The sequence below is a fragment of the Tiliqua scincoides genome, chromosome 2, assembly GCF_035046505.1.
Source record: "Tiliqua scincoides isolate rTilSci1 chromosome 2, rTilSci1.hap2, whole genome shotgun sequence".
NCBI lineage: Eukaryota > Metazoa > Chordata > Lepidosauria > Squamata > Scincidae > Tiliqua > Tiliqua scincoides.
In genome coordinates, this window is record NC_089822.1 from 150,259,798 (window position 1) to 150,275,397 (window position 15,600).

General features: G+C 42.8%; 1 protein-coding gene across 5 annotated transcripts in view; it reads right to left on the reverse strand.

Moving 5' to 3' along the window:
* The window catches only part of RPTOR (regulatory associated protein of MTOR complex 1), a 434,461-nt gene that overhangs the window by 45,664 nt on the left and 373,197 nt on the right, over nt 1-15,600 (reverse strand). For all 5 annotated transcript variants that reach the window (XM_066615740.1, XM_066615739.1, XM_066615738.1 and 2 more), the window contains 3 exons: nt 7,961-8,066; nt 2,958-3,072; nt 2,188-2,312 (listed from right to left, as the gene is read on the reverse strand). In XM_066615740.1, the coding sequence (XP_066471837.1) occupies nt 2,188-2,312; nt 2,958-3,072; nt 7,961-8,066 (346 nt within the window). The remainder of the gene's footprint in view (nt 1-2,187; nt 2,313-2,957; nt 3,073-7,960; nt 8,067-15,600) is intronic.

Below are 15,600 nucleotides of genomic sequence, written 5' to 3' on the forward strand. Positions count from 1 at the left end.
AATCCACCTTCCTTCACCAAAAATGCACCCGTTCCACCCTCCCGCCAACCCTCCATGGTGCTAGGAGGTCAATGCTTATCCTTACACTGGACTACCCAGCTCTCAAGTTGTTCCAGATATGCCTTATGGCACATTTACGACACTCCTGGGCTGGTGCAGGGACTTAAATCAGCCCACTCATCAGGTAGGATTGCACTCTGCGTGTCATAAAGGTTTCACGGTAGTGGCAGTCACTTATTTCCCTTAAGTTTGCTTTTTTGATTTTTAGCTTTGTTTATTTAAAAACGATCCCAGTCTGGTATGACAATCTCTTAGCCTAGCCTATTTGTAGCACATTATTTCACCAACCCTTTGCCTTGCTTGTTCTCACTTGTTATCAAGTAAAAACCTTTCCAGTGTTTCAGTGGGGAAGGTGGAAATTATAGATGCATTACTGTTCATTTGCTTAAGTTTCCTAATTAAGCCAAACACTTTAGAAATAGGAAATCCTTAGTTTGACAGGTTTAGAGTAACCTAGGATATATGAAAATCCAATGACAGCTGTGGGGAGTGGGGAAAACTGCACCTTATGCTGCCATGACAGTATACAACAGCACACATCTTCAGCAATACTTTTCTTACAGCCCAATTCTAAGCCAGCCCCCACGGGCAGGACGAGCATGCATAATGTCTCAAATGTGCCATAAAGTACGTTGCAACCACATGGAGGCCAGCGCCACCACAGAGTGGCTTGTGCTGGCAGGCATCTGCCAGCATAAGAGCAGCTCTCACTGTCCAGGGTAAGTCCAACACCAGGTGGCGGACAGGCAGGGAGAGGGCAGAATGGGGGTGGATAGGGCGTGTTTGGAGGCTGTAGCAGGGAGGAGGGCAGTTTAGGCCTGGAAAGGGGTGTGGATGGTGGAGGAGGCATCCGCCACAGCCTAACCCCCATCCTGGGCCTGAAAGCCCTACACAGGGCTACTCGGTTCTGTGCCAGCGATTTATCAGGCACAGCTCTGAGTAGACCCATAGAGGCTGCTGAGGCTCAACACATGATAAGGGAACATTTGTTCCCTTACCTTGAGAAGATCTCAGTTGCCTCTCTGCCAGTGCAGGGTACAGTGGCAGCCATTTCAGTGCCTCTGTATCATGCTACAGGCAGCCTGGTTAGGAGTGGGTTGTAAGTTTATCTGAGATTCTTTCAAGATGCTCTAATCTAACAATAGCAGCCTGAGCTTTTTCAAGTACCACTGGGGTATATATGGATTACTGATTCAAATATTTTGTGACTACCTTAGTTATAGACTCCTGAACAAAGCTAGAAAACTAAAACAAAAAACAATTACAGCATGCCTCCGAGCTTCCAAAGAAATGCCACGTATCAAGTCTCCAAATGTATGGCTCTGTTTGAAAAATAATAATTCCTGCTCTGTTGAACACAGTCCATGGTCAGGGTCAACATCTAACTGAATGTGTGCATGCTCTATCATTCACTCACTCACACAGTTTCCATTGCAAATAAAGGAAGTCTGGAATTTTGCTTAAGCAAGACTGCCAAAATCAAGTAAAACTGCTGATCTATAGCATTTGCTCCACACAATGATTCACATAGTATGGTCTGCTCTGTAACAGCCCAGTATGGCTGCTTGTTGGCTTTAAAGGGGACAAGGTTATCACAGAGCACAATTTTCCTAGAGATAGGTTCTGTGAGAGTAACTGGTCTTTGCAGGAGCTTATTTTAGTGGTTAACCCAGCCTTAAGTTCTACTGCCAGTGGAGGACTGCTCAGAAACAGCCAGAAAAAAGTGTAGAAGCTTAAAGTTCTGGTGCAGTTCCTTGCAGCCAGAGTCCAAAGAATGGGTATGGGTGATCGCCTAATGCTGGGAACTTCTCTGATTCCTAAAATATTTTGAAATGGGGCAGAAAACAGTTTGGATGTTCCAAAGCACCGTGGAGGTAGTGGGGAACTCAGCAGCCTGAAACAATACAGGATAAGGACCTAAGCAAGTTTTTCACCTCTGACTTTTTAAAAAGAAGATTCTTTGGAGGGCCTCTTCATTTTACTTTTTTAAAAAGGGAAACATTGCATTTAGACAAGTCTGTGAAAATAGACTGCAGGACCAGGACTATTAATAGGAGAGAAGGGCAGATAGCTTCTCAGATGCTTTTTAGGCCTCTCATCTCCTTTCATAAATGAAGCCTAACCCACCTGTAGCAGTCAGCAGAAGAGAACAGTCTTGTCCATTCAAATACTCCATGGCAGTGATCCTGGTGTAGCGTGGGTTTCCGTTGTGAAAATAGTCCAACTTTTCCCCTTTTTCCCAATCCCAAAAACTGGGAGAGGAAGGAAAAATTATATATATGCACATTAGATATCTGGGTTTATATTCCAAACAGTCACCCAAGGATACTAAAGATTATTCTACAGACTGGCTCAAATCAGGAGTATTTTTTCCCCTTAGACTCTTTAACACCTTTTGATTAATGTTTCTTCATTATACCTCTGGCTTCTGCAGAAGGAGCAATAAGGATGAAACTTTATTATAAATGTCTGCAACAAATCTAGGCATAACAAGGCAATTCTATTTATAAGACTTCTCCTTAGCAGGAAGAGCAGGACAACAGTTCAAATACTGTACAGTCAACCTGCATCTTATGTGAGGGTCACATTCTGAGATGGGCTCATAAAGTAAAAATTGCATATAGCTGAAAATCCAACTAATGCATAATTTCTCTTTTAAAACTAGTATCACAGCATGAGAGACAACAGAGGAAACAGTACCTTCATTTTCTCATTTCAGGCTCATTCTGGGGCATAAATAGAGTAAGTCAAATGGTTTAGGGATTGCCTGCTTTTTGGGGGAGGGGGCAAGGTGTGTATACTTGAATCATGCAACTCAGTTGGATATAAGATGCAGACTGACTATATACTTAGGCCACTATTAATGACAGGGAAGTTCTCGCAAACCCAAATCTTACCAGATACTGTCTTTGTCAGCTACCGCTATGCATGGGGTGAATGGGTGAAACTTTACCACTGAGGGCATGCCAGGGTTCCTGTTCAGAAAAATTTGATCGTCTAGTCTTGAAATGCCTGGAAAAGGTGAGGGAAAAGCCAAAATCAGTACTGTAGCCAGCAACCAAATCACATCAGATAGGCACAGTGCAGTGCTTTATAGTAGGTTCTTCAAATGATGTCATGGTTGATCTATCCAAGTTAAAGGGGGAGGGGGAAAACATCTTATTTGTTCAAGTCTAGCACCCAGCCTCCATTCAATCAAGAGACCAACTGATGCAGTTGATTCTGTTCAGCATGACATGTCTATTTCCTATTTCCAGGGAACGCCTGCCAGGTTGTCTTCATTGCTCGATACTTCTCTCCTGATATCACATTGTAATTTTTGAGAATCCTAAAATGCTGTGCAGCTTTTCAGAGTTTGACAGCAACATGCTGTGTGGCTAACATGGGGATCAACCAGTTAGCAGGGCAAGTGTTTGTGATAGGTTGAATACCTATTCTAGAGCACAGCAAAAAGGCAAGCGATAAAAGCAGATGTCTAGTATCCATTTTATTGCAAAATAACACATGATTAAGGATCAGTTTGAGGAATTTTGCTGTAAAGCAATGGCAATTTTTACCAAATGTTCTAGTATAGCAGATAAAGTATTTGTAATCAAGAAAATTAATCTATAACTTCTATATTTCCCCTCAGTTTGAAAACTCCCAGGAAGGCTCATAACATTTATTTTGTATTGTAAAACAATACAAAATAAACACTTATAAATGACAATGCAACAGCAGCAACCAATACAAGATAGCAGGTTAAAGCCAGATAGATAACTTACTGGAGGGCCTGGGCCAATAAAAGGATCTTCACCTGGCACCAAAAAGACATCCGACTTGATGCCATGTGTGTCTTGCTGGGAAATAGCACTATTCCACATGGGGCACCAAAACAGAGAAGGGCCACTCTGTGATCACTGCCCACCTTACTGCAGAAAGTGGAGAGGACTGGAGGAGGACTTCTGACAGAGATTTTAAAGTGTAAGCAGACTTATGTCCAAGAAGATGGTCCATTAGGAACCTGGAGGTCCCAAGCCTTTCAGAGGCTTGACACAGCCAATTAGTGAAAGCAGATCTCCAGGGGGATGGTATTTAAAAAATCCTGGTATTTCCACCACTAAGTGTATGGCAAATAAAATACTTAAGGAGGTCCCAAGCCTTTTATAAGGATAGGCAAACATTAGTCAACTTGGTAAACTGCCAACATTTTCAAAGATTTGAGATGGGGAAGGAGAAGTCTATGAAGAACACTGGGGGGGGGAATGCACATGGGGGCCTTAAGTAAAGGCTCTTTCACTTTGCCTCTTTTCCATTATGACAACAGAAAAATGTCCCTATACTGTTCTGAAATGACTGCCTTTTTAGCATGCAGCTGTGTATATTTCCGTTTTTTCAACACCATTTCTAAAAACCTTGAGGCTTTCCTCTCTGATGACTCAAGCCTCCCAGGGTTTTGAAGGACAGAGCTGTATGTGAGAGGCAGACCATCTCTCTCGGAAGATTAATATTTCACACTAATCTTTCCCCAGCTGACATCTCAGGATGGGAAACACCCCAAATTTTCTCATCCCTGGTGAGAGCAATCTCAAACCATGCTGAAAATGACAGTATAAGTGAGCAGTACAAATTCTCTCACTGGCCAAGCAAGCTGTACAAAGAAACAGTAATGGTAATTCTAACTACAGACAGAATGCCAAATTAAGGGGGCCACTTCAGGAAGAAACAGAGAATCCAAATGTGCTCTGTCATTAAACAATAAAGCTCACAGCCTTAACTGCTCCCTCAAAAATGCATAAAGAGTTAGAAATAAGCAAGGTGAGCTTTCAGGATATGCATGTTGATGAAACGTGAGCTCAGTGCATATTAAGTAGGGAAAGCTATAAGTGTGAAAGAGGTCACGCATAAAAAAGTATTGCAGGAATATGTCAGTATATGATCAAACAATCATTTACGAAGCTCCTTAAAGTCAATGGATACTGAAGTCCTTCATGTGTCTTGTGAATGTTAAAGAGAACGCAAAAGACTTTTGCAGAACACAAGCTGATTTGGTAAGACTGATTATCCCCAGCAGCATCTGACACATAGCAAACTCTAACTCTGTCTTTGTACAAGGTGGAAAACTGGCATTTTGCCTGCAACGTCCTGTCTTGTAACTAAACTGCATTATCCACCTAAGATTTACAGGGCAGTGAAGAAAGGACAAAATGGTCTGTAAACCGCATGTGTTAAATGCCTTTGAGTGATTCATTTTGTGCTGGATATTTTGGTGCCTGGGAGGCATGTCACTTCTGATTGGCAAGGCTGTTGAGTTGGGCTCAAGGGATGAGCTCAAGGAATGTGGAAGGGATGCATGCATTTAAAACCACTAGCCTGGATAAACTGTCCCATTGCTGAATGTTTGTATCTCTCTACAAAGCAATTTCTTCAGTCTTTTTATTCTTTCCCATGCCTACCAAGACTAAAGAAGTCAAGCAATATTAGACTTTCCTTGATTCCCTAGGACAAACAAGATTTCGGAAATGAACTAGTACGACTTCAGTCAGGATCTCTTAAAGACTTTGAGAAGCCAGGAACTGAATATCTAGTGGAGGATCCACACCCTTTCCTTCTCTTGTTAGTTGAAGAGTCCTGTTAGTCCATTTTGATATTGTCCCTTCCTTGTGTGAGGCCTGAGACAATTTCCGTATCTCCAAAGGACCTAACTGCAACTATCGGACCCTCCTGTAGCACTATAAACCTGCTGAAAACACCTAACTGGACTAATAAAGGAAGAGCCATGGAAAATTTTAATATATTAACATTTTGCATTGGAATTGTAATATATTTTAATAATACTATGAACAGGTTCGGTGACTTTGGCTTAACAGAGTTACAAATAAAAGAAGGTTCTGAAAAGATGCTACCTGCTAGACAGAATGAGACATCTCTATCCCAAAGGCAGCATGGTTCACATAAGGGGGTCTGAACCTCTGAAAAGGGACTCCAATGATTCAAAAACTCCTTAGCTACACTGTCAAAATGGCATTTGGATTGTGAATACAGGATGATCCATCCAGGACAGGGATGCCCAAACCCTGGCCCTGCGGCCACTTGCGGCCCTCAGGAAGCCTCCAGTCTCCAATGAGCCTCTGGCCCCCCTGAGATTTGTTGGAGCCCACACTGGCCCGATGCAACTGCTCTCAGTCGTGAGGGCAACTGTTTGACCTCTCGCATGAGCTGTGGGATGAGGGCTCCCTCCATTGCTTGTTGTTTCATGTCTGTGATGTAGTAGTGGCAACAAAGGAAAGGCTAGCCTTGCTTTGTGCAAGGCCTTTTATAGGCCTTGAGCTATTGCAAGACCTTCACTCATTCATATAAGTTCATCTTTAATATATTCATTTATGTAATCTTATGTAAATTTATTCACATTTTAAATGTAAATTAATTCTTTTTTTCCCTGGCCCCCAACACAGTGTCAGAGAGATGATGTGGCCCTCCTGCCAAAATCTTTGAACACCCCTGATCTAGGAAGATGAACCGGTTTAATAATCAATCACAGTACTTGAGCATTCCATAACATTTCCTGCATTTGACCTCAGTCACGGACCTCCGCAGCCACGTGCCCAGGGCAAGGCTCTGCGATGGTGCCCCCCGCAGGCAATCACCCCCCGCACAAAAATCTGCCCCCCCCCACTCACCAGAGGCTCATGGAGCCATGCACAACCTCCAGCTGCATCGGGAAAACCTCTGCGAGGTTCCCCAACACTTTAAACTGTGCTTCCGGTAAACCGGGAGCAGTTTCCACCCCCGCCCCCTCAGGGAGGCTTCCGTGGGCTCCTAGCAGCTGGTGCCTGGGGTTTTTGCCCCAGAGAAGTCTATGGGAGGTACACAACTGTTTGACCTTCACACTCAGTTGCGAAAGTACTAACTTGTAGAAAGCGCTAACTTGGTTTATAACGTAGAGAAGAGCCATTTTAAAATCAAATGAACATTGTAGTGTATGTGTCTTTCTGAACTAAATGACACAAAGCAAAAAAAGGTTTTATTCTTAATAAAATAATGATTGATATAAACAATTAAATGAACTTGTGTACTCATGTGTGCCAAAAGCAAAAATCCCATTGCTTCCAACTGAAAAGGCACCCCTGGAGTCTTGATGGACCAGAAAAATTAAACTTCTTGTTTCTAACCCCAGGGCTATAAGTTCAGCCACTAAACCACAAGTTTATTCTTCCCACCATGTCTTCATCCAATAAAAATTTCCAATATGGAATTATTATTATTATTATTATTATTATTATTAACAGTATTTATATACCGCTTTTCAACTAAAAGTTCACAAAGCGGTTTACAGAGAAAAATCAAATAACTAAATGGCTCCCTGTCCCAAAAGGGCTCACAATCTAAAAAGATGCAAATGAATACCAGCAGACAGCCACTAGAACAGACACTGCTGGGGGAAGGTGGGCCAGTTACTCTCCCCCTGCTAAAAAAAGGAGCACCCACTTGAAAAAGTGCCTCTTACCCAATTAGCAGGGGCATAGTGGTTCTGGAGCTGGATTTCGACCTGGTTCAGGTCAAAGATCTAGGTTCAAATCCCCTATAAGTGATGAAGCTTCCTGGGTGACCTTGGGCCAGTCAATATCTCTCAGCCTCACCTACCTCACAGGGTAGTTGTCAGGACAAAAAGAGGAAATGGACTGTACACCACCCTTAGCTCCTTGGAGGAAGGGCAGTATAAAAATAAATAAGGTCATCTAAATTGAAAAGCAAGTCACCCATCACAACAGAGAAAGTTCTTGTTGACAGCAGAAACTCTTAGAGGTTAGCACTGGTCTGAAAGTGTTCTTGTTCATGGTCTGATAAAGATTATTAAATAATATATATTTCTAAATGCCAAGGGATGTACAAGTGGAAACAAAGAAGAGGCGATCATCACCTTTTTGGATGATTTTCTGTGCTTGCTTTCGGACTCTGGCATTGCGCAGAAACCGCCACTCCCTCTCTTTGCGGACTTGACTTTCCAAATCATGTTCTTCTGGAATCTGCCAGGAAAAATTAAAAATAAATTAATACAACAGGGCAAGAGAGTCTCACTTCCCTATTTCTTTCAGCCAGGAGAATCTTCAACACATGCAGGCAGACCAGCAAGGAGCAGATGAGAGTCGTACGTTCTGGTACACTTCATTAACTTTTGAGCTAAGCATCATAAGTTGTTTTGTTGCCCCGCCTGAGCTGTCAACTGATCAGAGAAGAATAGGAAAATTAAGAGTTTCCTTTTTCCAAACCAAAACAAATATTACATAAATGCTTCACACATTATATTTTAGGAAACCTAATGGAGATAGCATGTTGTTTCCTTGACTAACTGCACAGAAGAGTGATTTAAGGTTTGGAAAATAACCTGGAATGCATTATTTGAATGCAGATATGTACACAGTTTGTTTACAAAAATTCCAACAGCACTGAAATTCTCTCACTGGGAAAAGTTCCTCAGAAGTGCGCATCTTAAACCCATCACTGATAAATCATACCGATTTATCGACAAACATTAAAAACCTACTTTTTACCTACTCTCTAACTAGATCCTTGCCTTTTGTCTCTTTCAGGCTGCAAACTCTCAGAGGAAGTAAATGAATGTCTTGCCTTAAAGAGCAACATAAATTTATGAAGCTTATATAAATGATGATAGAAGATATATTTCACAGAAGATATATTTCAATCTGCTGACTGCAGTTAAGAACCCAAAAATGCATAGCAAGTATTGGACCATCTAAAAACCTGTCTCAATGGCTTTTTTTGGTTCAAAAGGAAGGAATATGATTTCTGCATTATTCCTTCCTAATAAATGGCACGGCAGAAAAGAGTAAATACAGGGATCTAATACTTGGTAGAAGGTACATGCCAGAATCTTGTGTTTCTTGCTCCACAACTGTCAAGGGTTTAAAAGCACAGCTTTATTATTTTATCTTGAAATCAAGATTAGTAGGACCAGAATGACAGAACAAACTGCAAGGTTCCCTTGCAGAAATACCAATAGATTCAGGTGCTGGAGTATCGGCCTGCACTGAATGGGGTTGCACTCCCGCTGAAGGAGCAGGTCCGCACTTGGTGGTCTGCCTGGACTCACAGCTGATCCTGGATTTCCTGGTTGTGGCCAGGGAGGCCTTTGCTCAGCTTTGGCTGGTGTGCCAGCTGCTGTACTTGGATCGTGCAGACCTGGCCACAGTGATCCATGCCATGGTGACATCAAGGTTAGATTATTGTAACGTGCTCTATGTGGGGCTGTCCTTGAGGATGGTTTGGAAACTGCAATTAGTGCAGAATGCGGCGGCCCGTGTATTTACTGGAGATAGGTGTTTGACTCTGTCGGGCCACTTCTCCAGTAGCTGTACTGGCTGCCCATTTTTTTCCAGGCCCAATTCAAGGTGCTGGTTTTGACCTTTAAAGCCTATACTGCTCGGGGCCAGCCCTTTACTGCTCAGGGACTGCCTACTCCATACAATCCGGCTTGTCCTCTTAGGTCATCAGAGAAGGCCCTTCTACAAGTGCCACCGCCCAGAGAGGTATGTGGGGCGGCGGCAAGAAATAGGGCATTCTCAGTAGTGGCCCCAACACTATGGAATTCCCTCCCCCTTGATCTACGAACTGCTCCCTCCCTGGAAACTTTCCAGCAAGACCTAAAGACATTTCTAAATGTCTTTCCAGCAAGACCTAAAGACTTTAGATATAGGCTGATGGGTTCTGAGCTGTCTGTGACAGATCAGGAGAGAGATCTTGGGGTGGTGGTGGACAGGTCGATGAAAGTGTCGACCCAATGTGCGGCGGCAGTGAAGAAGGCCAATTCTATGCTTGGGATCATTAGGAAGGGTATTGAGAACAAAACGGTTAGTATTATAATGCCGTTGTACAAATCTATGGTAAGGCCACACCTGGAGTATTGTGTCCAGTTCTGGTCGCCGCATCTCAAAAAAGACATAGTGGAAATGGAAAAGGTGCAAAAGAGAGCGACTAAGATGATTACGGGGCTGGGGCACCTTCCTTATGAGGAAAGGCTACGGCGTTTGGGCTCTTCAGCCTAGAGAAGAGACGCTTGAGGGGGGACATGATTGAGACATACAAAATTATGCAGGGGATGGACAGAGTGGATAGGGAGATGCTCTTTACACTCTCACATAATACCAGAACCAGGGGACATCCACTAAAATTGAGTGTTGGGCGGGTTAGGACAGACAAAAGAAAATATTTCTTTACTCAGCGCGTGGTCGGTCTGTGGAACTCCTTGCCACAGGATGTGGTGCTGGCGTCTAGCCTAGACGCCTTTAAAAGGGGATTGGACGAGTTTCTGGAGGAAAAATCCATTATGGGGTACAAGCCATGATGTGTATGCGCAACCTCCTGATTTGAGGAATGGGTTAAGTCAGAATGCCAGATGTAGGGGAGAGCACCAGGATGAGGTTTCTTGTTATCTGGTGTGCTCCCTGGGGCATTTGGTGGGCCGCTGTGAGATACAGGAAGCTGGACTAGATGGGCCTATGGCCTGATCCAGTGGGGCTGTTCTTATGTTCTTATGTTATGTTCTTATGTTCTTTTTAGATAAGCCTTCTGAGTTCTTAGCCTTTTTAACATCTTTTAACATCTGATTCACAGGCTTGGGGCTTTTAAAAATTGCTGCTGTTGCTCTTTTACACTTTAATGTCTGATTGCTGTTTTTAAGATGTGAATGTGTTTTTGTCTTGTTTTTAATTGTGCTGTTTTTTGTATTCATTTTAATTATTGTTGTAAGCTGCCTTGAGTCCCTTTGGGGAGAAAGGCAGGATATAAATATAGTAAGTGATTAAGTAAATAAATAAATATATATATATAGATTCATCAGTCCACTTTTCTATGGTATTTGCAACTAATGTGGTATTTGGGAAGGGCTGTAGTACAGCAGCAGTGTCCTTGCATTGCACGCCGATCAAATGTTCAGTTTCTAGCAACTCTAGCAAGAATTTCAGGTAACAGGCCTGGCAAAGACCTGTGCCTGAAGTTTGAGAATCATTGCACCTGGAATAGGCAGCACTGGGTCAGACAACGCAAGGCCTGAGTTGGGATATGACAGCTATATACAATACCATACCTGATCATTTGGAATTTCCATTGTGGATCAATTGTTATTAACAGATACTTTTTCATGGAAGCTGTGACTATTTTTATTTGATCCACTATTTGTTTGCTCCACTAGTCTATACAGGCCAGTTCTCATCGTCGGTGGGTTGTGTCTGATTGGTCTTCTACATGCGGCCTCCCTGCACCTCAGAAGGCCTGCCAGAGCCTTCTGAAAAGCACTTCTGTTTTTCTGCTAAACCAGAACACCAGGCCTTTTGAAGAATGGGGAGGACGCAGGCAGCCCAAGCTCTGCACCTTCTAAGACCTCAGAACACCTTCGGACATGACCAGAAGGCACTTTTGGACATGTCCAGAGCTCATGTGAGGCCCAACTGTGGATTTCATTATCCATGGATTTTGGTATGGGGGAGTGTCCGGGAACGGATCTGAGGATCAACTGTATTTATCATCCATGAACCGGCTGTGTGAATCCACTCATGAATCTGACTTATTTATTGTCACTCACACTGTGAGGCTGTGTATGGCAACAGAATATGTGTATGGCAAAATGAAGGAACTGAGATACAGGTTTCCTGGCCTTCCTTCACATTCAAATGCCAAGGGATGGATACATAGAATTTGGTCCTTTGACGAGAACACCATCATAGGTTAATCATTACCATCAGCAACACACAGCAGGTAAAACTGCCACAATATACATGCCCACTGCACTTCCCAACCACCTAATGGTTAAAATTGCCAGTGATGTAACATGAAAGATCATGCCCCATTACTCAAGAAAGCAAGAATGTTCAGCTGTAGCAGATTCACACTGCAATGTAGTTTGCAAGAATGGCGCTATTCACTTTCCCAGCAAAGACAGGTATTCAACTTGTTTTCGTGGGGGACCAGAGGCAACATAGGCTGACCTTTGCATTTTGAGATTGGTACTGAAAGCAATTATGCGCTTGTGTAACTGTCTGCACAGAAACACAAGTTTTAAGAGAGAGAGAGAGAGAGAGAGAGAGAGAATAGGCTAATATACAGAGGATACTGTACTATAAAAGGTATATTTTCAATTTCCCTAACTAGGTCTACAGCATTCAAGCACAAGCAAACACAAACACTTACAATCATGTAGCCAAGGAGTTTGACTTTCATGGTCATTTTCTCTGAAATTAGTATTCATGCCATGATGGAGATTGTATTGAAAATAAAATAAGTGCAACTTAGCAGTTGGTACTGTGCCCTGAGGGACCTGGCCTTGGTTACCACTGAGAACACAGGAGACTGGTAGCTGTTAAAAATTATTCTAGGAAACAAGTCCTTAATATGGGACTCTGAGAAAGGAATTTTTTTTAGTGGTTATTAGGTTAAAATCAAGCCAGATAGAAAAGATATACCTAGAGGTTATTGTTAGAAGCACAGCAGATGGTCCCAGATTGTCCAGTAAAAAAATATACTGAACTCAATCATATTTTCATGCAAACTATGTTCACAGTAGCCCACCTTTTGAAAACAAATCACAACTGGAATTACAGAATTAGATTGCTTATTCTTTAATTTTATTTTTTCCCCTGCTAGTTTCCTTTTGCAACAATCCAAGGTTTATTATATGGAGAATGACAAACGACCAGCAATTGTTTGTCCAGCAATAAACAAGCCGAAGATAAAAACATCTAAGCATACTCAAGTGGAGAGATATTACACTTTAATGAAAACCTAGTTTTACAGGAATAAATTAGATTAAGATCATAAGAACATAAGAACATAAGAACAGCCCCACTGGATCAGGCCATAGGCCCATCTAGTCCAGCTTCCTGTATCTCACAGCGGCCCACCAAATGCCCCAGGGAGCACACCAGATAACAAGAGACCTCATCCTGGTGCCCTCCCTTGCATCTGGCATTCTGACATAGCATCTGGCATTCTGACATACCTTGATCCAAAAAGGATGTCTTGTGAAGAGGAGGTGAAGGGCATGCAAAGAATCTACTAGTTTCCAGTTGGTATCCACCATGTCTTTTATAAGTCTGGAGTACGAAATGAGCACCTGTTACCACCCCATGCCATACAACCAGAATGTAGATGGTGGTAAGAGATTCTGCACTACTTCTCTGAGAAAAATGGAATCAATCTACGCATAAAAAAGAGAAGTCTGGTTTTGCAATGTAATGTATTTATGAGCGGGCATTCAAATGTTAGCTGACACTGTCAAATAGGCCATGAACCTGGAAGGACAGTGTCTGTTACACTGCAATGGTTCTACTATGCAAAACTTAAGGTGGAATGTGTTAGATGACTTTGTTCCATGTGGTATGTGGGAGCACAGCACAGAGAAATAAACAGCATTTTTGCCTCAAACCACCATGAGCAGCAATGAAGGGCACTGATGAACCATCAGGCTAATATTGTACTTTGTTATACCTATCCTATGCACACTTTTCTCAGGAGGGTCCGAGATCAACCCTCATGTGTACATGCAAATGTTTCTATGAGAGGCGAAAGACATGTTCAGCTGCAGGGGAACCAAGGACAGAGATTGGGAGGAATTATTGAGAGCAAACTCCCCAACTGGTAATTCAGACAATCCTTCATTTATTTCTTATGAGGAAAAGCTGAATGTTTTTGGAACTTTTTAGTTAGAAAAATTTATTAGAATTCTTTTAGAACTAGAATTCTTTTAGAACTAGAATTAGAACTTTTTAGTTAGAAAAATATATTAGAATTCTTTGAAAAGGTCAACAGGCATGTGGATGCAGGAGAACCCGTGGACATTATATATCTGGACTTTCAGAAGGTGTTCGACACGGTCCCTCACCAAAGGCTACTGAAAAAACTCCACAATCAGGGAATTAGAGGACAGGTCCTCTCGTGGATTGAGACCTGGTTGGAGGCCAGGAAGCAGAGAGTGGGTGTCAATGGGCAATTTTCACAATGGAGAGAGGTGAAAAGCGGTGTGCCCCAAGGATCTGTCCTGGGACTGGTGCTTCTCAACCTCTTCATAAATGACCTGGAGACAGGGGCGAGCAGTGAGGTGGCTAAGTTTGCAGACTACACCAAACTTTTCCAAGTGGTGAAGACCAGAAGCAATTGTGAGGAGCTCTAGAAGGATCTCTCCAGACTGGCAGAATGGGCAGCAAAATGGCAGATGCGCTTCAATGTCAGTAAGTGTAAAGTCATGCACATTGGGGCAAAAAATCAAAACTTCACATATAAGCTAATGGGTTCTGAGCTGTCTGTGACAGATCAGGAGAGAGATCTTGGGGTGGTGGTGGACAGGTCGATGAAAGTGTCGACCCAATGTGCGGCGGCAGTGAAGGCCAATTCTATGCTTGGGATCATTAGAAAAGGTATTGAGAACAAAACGGCTAATATTATAATGCCGTTGTACAAATCGATGGTAAGGCCACACCTGGAGTACTGCGTCCAGTTCTGGTCACCACATCTCAAAAAAGACATAGTGGAAATGGAAAAGGTGCAAAAGAGAGCGACTAAGATGATTACTGGGCGGGGGCACCTTCCTTATAAGGAAAGGCTACCGTGTTTGGGCCTCTTCAGCCTAGAAAAGAGACGCTTGAGGGGGGACAAAATTATGCATGGGAAAGATAAAGTGGATAGAGAGATGCTCTTTACACTCTCACATAACACCAGAACCAGGGGACATCTACTAAAATTGAGTGTTGGGAGGGTTAAGACAGACAAAAGAAAATATTTCTTTACTCATCGTGTGATTGGTCTGTGGAACTCCTTGCCACAGGATGTGGTGATGGCATCTGGGCTGGACGCCTTTAAAAGGGGATTGGACAAGTTTCTGGAGGAAAAATCCATTACGGGTTACAAGCCATGATGTGTATGTGCAACCTCCTGATTTTAGAAATGGGCTATGTCAGAATGCCAGATGCAAGGGAGGCCACCAGGAGGCAGGTCTCTTGTTATCTGGTGTGCTCCCTGGGACATTTGGTGGGCCGCTGTGAGATACAGGAAGCTGGACTAGATGGGCCTATGGCCTGATCCAGTGAGGCTGTTCTTATGTACTTATGTACTTATAACAGTGGGGCTGTTCTTATATTTGGGGAGGTACAGGATAGAGGTTTATAATATTATGTATAATGTGATGAAAGGGATGATGTTTTCTCTCCTTCTCCCAAAATTAGTATTTGGTTACCCAACAAAACTGATTGGCAAGAGATTCACAATAGACAAAAGAAAGTGCTTTGCATAATGCATAATTAATGTATGCAATTTGCTGTTACAAGATATAATGATGGCCACGGGCTTAGGTGGCTTTCAAGGAACAGGCAAATACACTGAGGATATATGAATAGCTCAGTGGGACCTCCATCTTAAGAGGCAGTGTGCCCCAGATATCAATCAGGCCATGGAGGGGGTTAGATAATGTAGTAGAAACGTATTGTCTTGAAACCTGCTTGCTGGCATCCGGGAAGCATCTAGTAAGCATTTGTGGGAATAAGGATGCTAGATTAA